This window comes from Paramisgurnus dabryanus, chromosome 15 (genome assembly GCF_030506205.2).
Source record: "Paramisgurnus dabryanus chromosome 15, PD_genome_1.1, whole genome shotgun sequence".
Lineage (NCBI taxonomy): Eukaryota > Metazoa > Chordata > Actinopteri > Cypriniformes > Cobitidae > Paramisgurnus > Paramisgurnus dabryanus.
Genome location: NC_133351.1, coordinates 8,021,459 through 8,028,325, shown reverse-complemented (window position 1 = coordinate 8,028,325; position 6,867 = coordinate 8,021,459). Strand labels below are relative to the sequence as shown.

Genomic DNA, 6,867 nt, shown 5'->3' with positions numbered 1-6,867 from the left:
GTAAAACAATTTCTAATATTGCCTACACTTCACAAAAGGTTATAATTTTTGTTGCAATCATCAGCAGGACCCATAACAGTTATTATAAATATGAACGGTGGTTTTGGTAATATCGTCAAAATGACAATTTGTTTTATAGCTTTTCATTAGTTATGTTGCTGGAATATTAAACAAAACAATTGTGTTGAAAATTGATGATATTACTTACTTTCATTTCTGAATTATAAGAAAACGCGTCGCTCATTCAATATTGTGTAAATTAAATTTTGAGGGCGAGCGTTTAGCAGTCTGTCAGCTCCGGCGGGACCGCGCGCGTCATCCACAGGCACGAGCTAGACTCGCTGTCCAATCAGCGCGAAGCTGCTTTCTTATAGCTGCTGTATGCCTGTTTCATTTACACTCACACACTGCGAAGCAACGGAAGCACACAAGTGTCAACAATATGGTAAGTCATGATGATACTTTTGCATGCAATTCACATATAAATTCAGTAGTGTGTGCTCAGTCTGAATGCAGATTTTTGTGATTTGTTACGTATTGCTGGTTTCGTCTTGTGTTTTAAAGTTGAAATAGGGTTGCACGAGGATTTTGCATTTGTACAAATTCTAAAGCGCACCAGAAACTGCTGTGTATTTTAACATAAAGTAAGTGCAACCTATTAAAATTGTGTACTTTTTTCTTTAGTTAGGCTACACATAATTGCATGCGTTTTGTGCACAATTACTTTGTGCGCATGAGCAGATCGTGTATCCATCAATCACCGTAGCCTAATTTGAAAATTAAATTATCCATGTTTCGTACCAAAATGTACAACGTGCCCATTTGTTTTACTTCAGCTTTGCTTTCTCATATTCATTACATTCTATGAGTGCCTTGCTGTCAGCATCTCTTTTGCTTTCTCAACACACTTCACAGATGAACTACATGATTTCCAAGGGATTTAAAACGAGGCTTGTGCTTTTTAATCCATCACAATAATCGTTACATATGTCTGTTGAATAAGTCTTTAATTCTGAGCAGTGCACAGTGTTTTGCCCAATGAATTAGTTTTTCATTTCACCAATTCCACATGATGTATTCCACCTGTCTGGCTTGTGACAAAGTTTCATTCAATGAATGAAAGTACACAATTGCATGCGCTGGGCATGTTAATGTTTTATACCTGCCTGTGTTGCACATAAATGAGATGCTGTAGGATTGTATTAGAGAGCAAGCTGTATGTGTAGATAATGTCATTGAGTGCACACAGCGCATTCAGTGTTGGGATCTAAAAATGGAATGAAGACTTTGTTTTACCTCTTGTACCTGTATGTTTAAATATGCTGTAATATGCTTGTTTTAATACCGTGTCGAAAATTCCTCATGATATGTGACCTTGTCTGTGAAATCCAGGCTAAAGTCATATCATCTAATGACAAGATTAGGAGAATAAAAGTGTGATTATTGATTTCAATCTTTAACATAACCTTACTCGGTCAATATTAAAAATATCAAGATTATATTTTTAAAGCATGCTTTTTATAGTAAATCACAAAAATGTATTCAGCTTGGGATTCACAGACTGTGTCTCACATACCTATCAGTTATCACTGCATTCGCACCTGTCCACGATTCTGTAAACAGCAAAAATAAATAAATTAAAGGGCACCTATTTCTGCTGTATGAAGAGGAAGGTGTTGATTTATTAGGAATCTGTTTCTAAGACCTTTATCTTTATTTCCCCTTTGTTGTGCATTGGCTATTCTAGACCATGTTTACAGAACGGCAATGTTTTCTAAGGCAGCTAAGACAGAGCTTTTACAAAACAAACCATGCATCTGATAAACAAATAAGGTTTAATTGGTTGTCAGTTAAATGTCATAATCTTGCAGACAAATGCATTGGTTATGCTTCAAATAACCTAATTACATTAAAAAGGAGTCAATTATAATCAGAAAACAAACCAATTTCATATCTACCTCATAGCAACACATTGCTCACTGATGGTAATCACAATCTCTAATCATACAACAATGCAATTCTATTAATTTCAAGACTGCCTCCGTCTTTTATCTGAATATGAGATGTTAATTACATATTTGTTGCCTAAAGTGCAATAATTTGCATGTTCAAATCTTGCTTAGGTGAGACTGATTTGTTATAAATACAGTAGCTTAAAGGGACACTCCACTTTTTTTGAAAATATGCTCATATTGCAGCTCCCCTAGTTTGATTTTTACCATTTTGGAATCTATTCATCTGATCTCCGGGTCTGGTGGTACCAATTTTAGCATAGCATAGCATAGACTTTGCTGCCGTACCATGGGGCGCAATGATATTACGCAGTGCCAGAAAATAGTCCCCTGTTATTGAAAGTTAACAAGGGGACTATTTTCAGGTGCTGCGTAATATAATTACGCCTGCTGCAGCCATGGTATGACAGCAAAGTCCTTGATTATTACGCCAGAATGAGAGTATAGTTCCTAGCCATATCGGCCTAGAAAAGCGCAACTTTGAATTTTCCGTCGGTCTTAGTACACGAGGTAACTACAGAAGAGTCAAGTTTTAAATAGGAAAAATATCAAAACTCTTTGGTTATTTTTTTAGCGCGGTGCTAATGGTCTAATCAGATTCAATGAATTATGCTAAGCTATGCTAAAAGTGGTACCGCTAGACCCGGAGATCGGTTGGATGGATTCCAACACGGTAAAAATCAAATGTTTAACTCTAGGGGAGCTGGGAAATTAACGTATTTTCAAAAAAGGGGAGTGTCCCTTTAAGGTCAAAGTGCTCTGATAAATATTTCTGTAACATGCAAAGAAATACCTCAATTTTAATGTGTTTATTCATGAACACAAACGCGTACATTTGTTATTCTTATCTCCTCTTGTTCTTTCCGTTCTCAGAGTTTCAGAGAGGGATGTAAAGTACAAGAAGTCCCCTTCATATTTCTTCTGGTTCCTTCTACTTAAATCCTGTCTCGAAAACATATCTCTTTCAAAGGTTTAATCGCATTAACAGATCTTGATGGAGTTGTTTGGATTGTCTCCAGAACACTTAGGATAAACAGCCAACTTGTGCTTTGGATTCGTGATGATGTCTTCAAATACCTGAAAATTTAACTCCACATGTGAGGCTGCATATTAATACGAGAAACACACGGTGGAAATGACACGTAAAACTGATGTTTATTTATTCATTTTCTCAAATGACATGGATTAATAATGCCCGGCATTGAACTGTAAAGCTTTCAAAAACTCTCTGGACATGACTTTCCCTTTAGGGGCTCATGTGTCAAGGAACGTCTTCATCTATCACGGCTTTTTCTTGACAGTACTTTTAGTCGTTTCTTTTTTGAGCGTGATGGCTTCTGCGTGTCCCAAAATCTGCCACTGTTCTGAGAGGAACGGATTGACTGTAGTGCAGTGCTCCTCTCGAAACCTGGAGGAGATACCTCCTGACCTTCCCCAAGACACCGTATCCCTTCTTCTCTCCTCGAATCACATCACCAAAATCCCAAACCAGGCTTTCAAATACCTTCCCTGGCTCCAAGAGCTGGACTTATCACGGAACGCTATCGAAACAGTGGACGCTGGAGCTTTTCATGGTGTCGCCGAAAGCTTGCAAGCCCTCGACCTGTCCCATAACCACATGCGAAGCGTACCCAAGGAAGCCTTCGCTCGGCTTCATGCCAAGATCAGCCTGTCCAACAACCCGTGGCACTGCGAGTGTCAGCTGCAGGAGGTGTTGCGTGAACTCAAGCTGGATCCGGAGACGGTGAACGAGGTGAGCTGCCACACGTCCGTTCAGGAGGAGTACGCGGGAAAGCCGGTCATCCAAGTTTTGGATTCTGGGATTAACTTTTGTAACTTCCACCATAAGACTACAGACATTGCCATGTTTGTGACCATGTTCGGTTGGTTTACGATGGTCATCGCTTATGTCATCTATTACGTACGGCACAACCAGGAAGATGCCAGGAGACATCTGGAGTACCTTAAGTCTTTGCCAAGTAGCTCCCAAATTAGTAAGGACTTTGACACAATCAGCACTGTTCTCTAGCATCAGTCAATGTGGCCGTGGGAGTGAATGTGTTTGGCACCAAAATGATGGCACACAACAGCGAGCCTTATTTCCATTTGCTTATGAAGGATCATAATTGATTTTGATTATTTGGTTCGACTGTATACGGGTTTTAGCACAATGAATGTTTTGTCATGCGATGTTCCCATTCATACTTTTGCAGTCGACCTTCATGGCCACTTTGTGTCTCACGACATGTTCTGCAGAAGCTTCACTTACTCTGCAAGTGCTTAAATCTCATTATCCCCTGAACTGATTTCTGAAATGACACTGAATTACCATACAAACTGATGGGAGATCTAAATGCTGGATTCTGGCCTTATACACATAGTTTTCAGAACCAACTACTGCCAAAAAACTAAAGTTGGACAACTTGCCCCGTTTTTGACTTTGACTTTACGCTCAAGTGCCTACATCCCGGTACCTCAACACCAATACACTGTGCATTGGGTATTATTTGGCTTGCTTTGTTCCTCTGCAATTACAGAAATACAACCCCAAAACAGAAAAAGTTGGGACACTGTAGAAATTGTGAGTAAAAAAGGAATGGAATAATTTACAAATCTCATAAACTTATATTTTATTCACAGTAGAATATAGATAACGTATCAAATGTTGAAGTGAGATATTTTGAAATGTCATGCCAAATATTGGTTCATTTTGGATTTCATGAGAGCTACACATTCCAAAAAAAGTTGGGACAGGTAGCAATAAGAGGCCAGAAAAGTTAAATGTACAAATAAGGAACAGTTGAAAGACCAATTTGCAACTTATTAGGTCAATTGGCAACATGATTGGGTATAAAAAAGCCTCTCAGATTGGCAGTGTCTCTCAGAGGTCAAGATGGGCAGAGAATCACCAATTCTCACAATGCTGCGGCGAAAAATAGTTTTCTGAGTTTCTCAATTGCAATGAGATTGAAGTTATCATCATCTACGGTGCAAAATATCATCCAAAGATTCAGAGAATCTGGAACAATCTCTGTGCGTAAGGGTCAAGACCGGAAAACCATACCGGATGCCCGTGATCTTCGGGCTCTTAGATGGCACTGCATCACATACAGGAATGCTACTGTAATGGAAATCACAACATGGGCTCTGGAATACTTCCAGAACACATTGTCAGTGAACACAATCCACCGTGTCATTCGCTGTTGCCAGCTAAAACTCTGTAGGTCAAAAAAGAAGCCATATCTAAACATGATCCAGAAGCACAGGCGTTTTCCCTGGGCAAGGCTCATTTAAAATGGACTTTGGCAAAGTGGAAAACTGTTCTGTGGTCCAACGAATCAAAATTTTAAGTTCTTTTTGAAAAACTGGGATGCCATTTCATCCGGACTAAAGAGGACAATGACAACCCAAGTTGTTATTAGCGCTCCTTTCAGAAGCCTGCATCTCTGATGGTTTGGGGTTGCATGAGTGCGTGTGGCATGGTCAGCTTACACATCTGGAAAGGCACCATCAATGCTGAAAGGTTTATCCAAGTTCTAGATACATATGATCCCATTCAGACGTCGTCTCTTTCAGGGAAGACCTTGCATTTTCCAACATGACAATGCCAGACCACATAGTGCATCAATTACAACATCAAGACTGCATAGAAGAAGGATCTGAGTACTGAAATGGCCAGCCTGCAGTCCAGATCTTTCACCCAAAGAAAAGATTTGGTGCATCATAAAGCGAAAGATGTGACAAAGAAGACCTAAGACAGTTGAGCAACTAGAAGTCTGTATTAGACAAGAATAGGACAACATTCCCATTCCTAAACATTGGTCCTCCTCCAGCTGTTCCTTTATATGCACATTTAACTTTTCTGGCCTCTTATTGCTACCTGTCCCAACTTTTTTTGGAATGTGTAGCTCTCATGAAATCCAAAATGAGCCAATATTTGGCATGACATTTCAAAATATCTTACTTTCAACATTTGATATGTTATCTATATTCTACTGTGAATAAAATATAAGTTTATGAGATTTGTAAATTATTCCATTCCTTTTTTACTCACAATTTCTACAGTGTCCCAACTTTTTCTGTTTTGGGGTTGTAATATTTTAATAATGAGTTTTGGACAATCTCTGTTGCCATGTGTATTAAGTAGAACAAAGTGTCATTGTAGATATGTATTGTGATGATTTCTTAGATTGATTTTTTTATTCATGGCACTGTTGTTTATGACTGCAAGTAACAGATGGTATGTCAAAATGGTACCTGTACAGTTAAGGGCTTGAAGTTATTGTTAACACATGTCCACATGTATCAGTTCGTTTTTCGTTGTAGCAAGCCTTTCTGCAAGATTTGTGTGTGTGTTATAGCAACATAAAAAATAAAGATATCAGAAGAACTGTCTGTCTTGTTTGTTAACATGTCTTGTGGCATAACTACAGTATTAATGGTTATTAAACATTGCAAACAATTAGATCCTTACTTTGGCCTAGTATTTTTGTTTTGTTTCCCAGATTTTACAGATATCTAATAATTCTTAAGTCAAAAAACCTTTACTGTACTGGAGAAGCAAAATTATTACCCAAAAACGATCAAAAACATTTAAAGGATTACTCCACTTTCATAAAAAATTTACTCACCCCCATGTCATCCAAGATGTTTATGTCTTTATTTTTCAGTTGACAAGAAATTACTTTTTTTGAGGAAAACGCTATTTGTGCAAAAAAAGCACTTTAATGCACAACTTCTCGTCTTATATATACTAATATACTATATATATATATATATAATATACTACTTTTATGTATATTGGGTTTATAATTTTAGATAGTTATATTTGAAAATGAGACAAAAATACTAATAA

At 37.9% G+C, this 6,867-nt stretch overlaps 1 protein-coding gene across 1 annotated transcript; it reads left to right on the top strand.

Moving 5' to 3' along the window:
- Positions 1–360: 360 nt before the first annotated feature.
- On the top strand, positions 361–4,563 carry lrrc3 (leucine rich repeat containing 3). Its single transcript, XM_065252202.1, has 2 exons — positions 361–445; positions 2,886–4,563. Exon 2 carries the CDS (start codon positions 3,247–3,249, stop codon positions 4,039–4,041), a length of 795 nt encoding a protein of 264 aa, XP_065108274.1. The 5' UTR covers positions 361–445; positions 2,886–3,246; the 3' UTR covers positions 4,042–4,563.
- Positions 4,564–6,867: the final 2,304 nt, after the last annotated feature.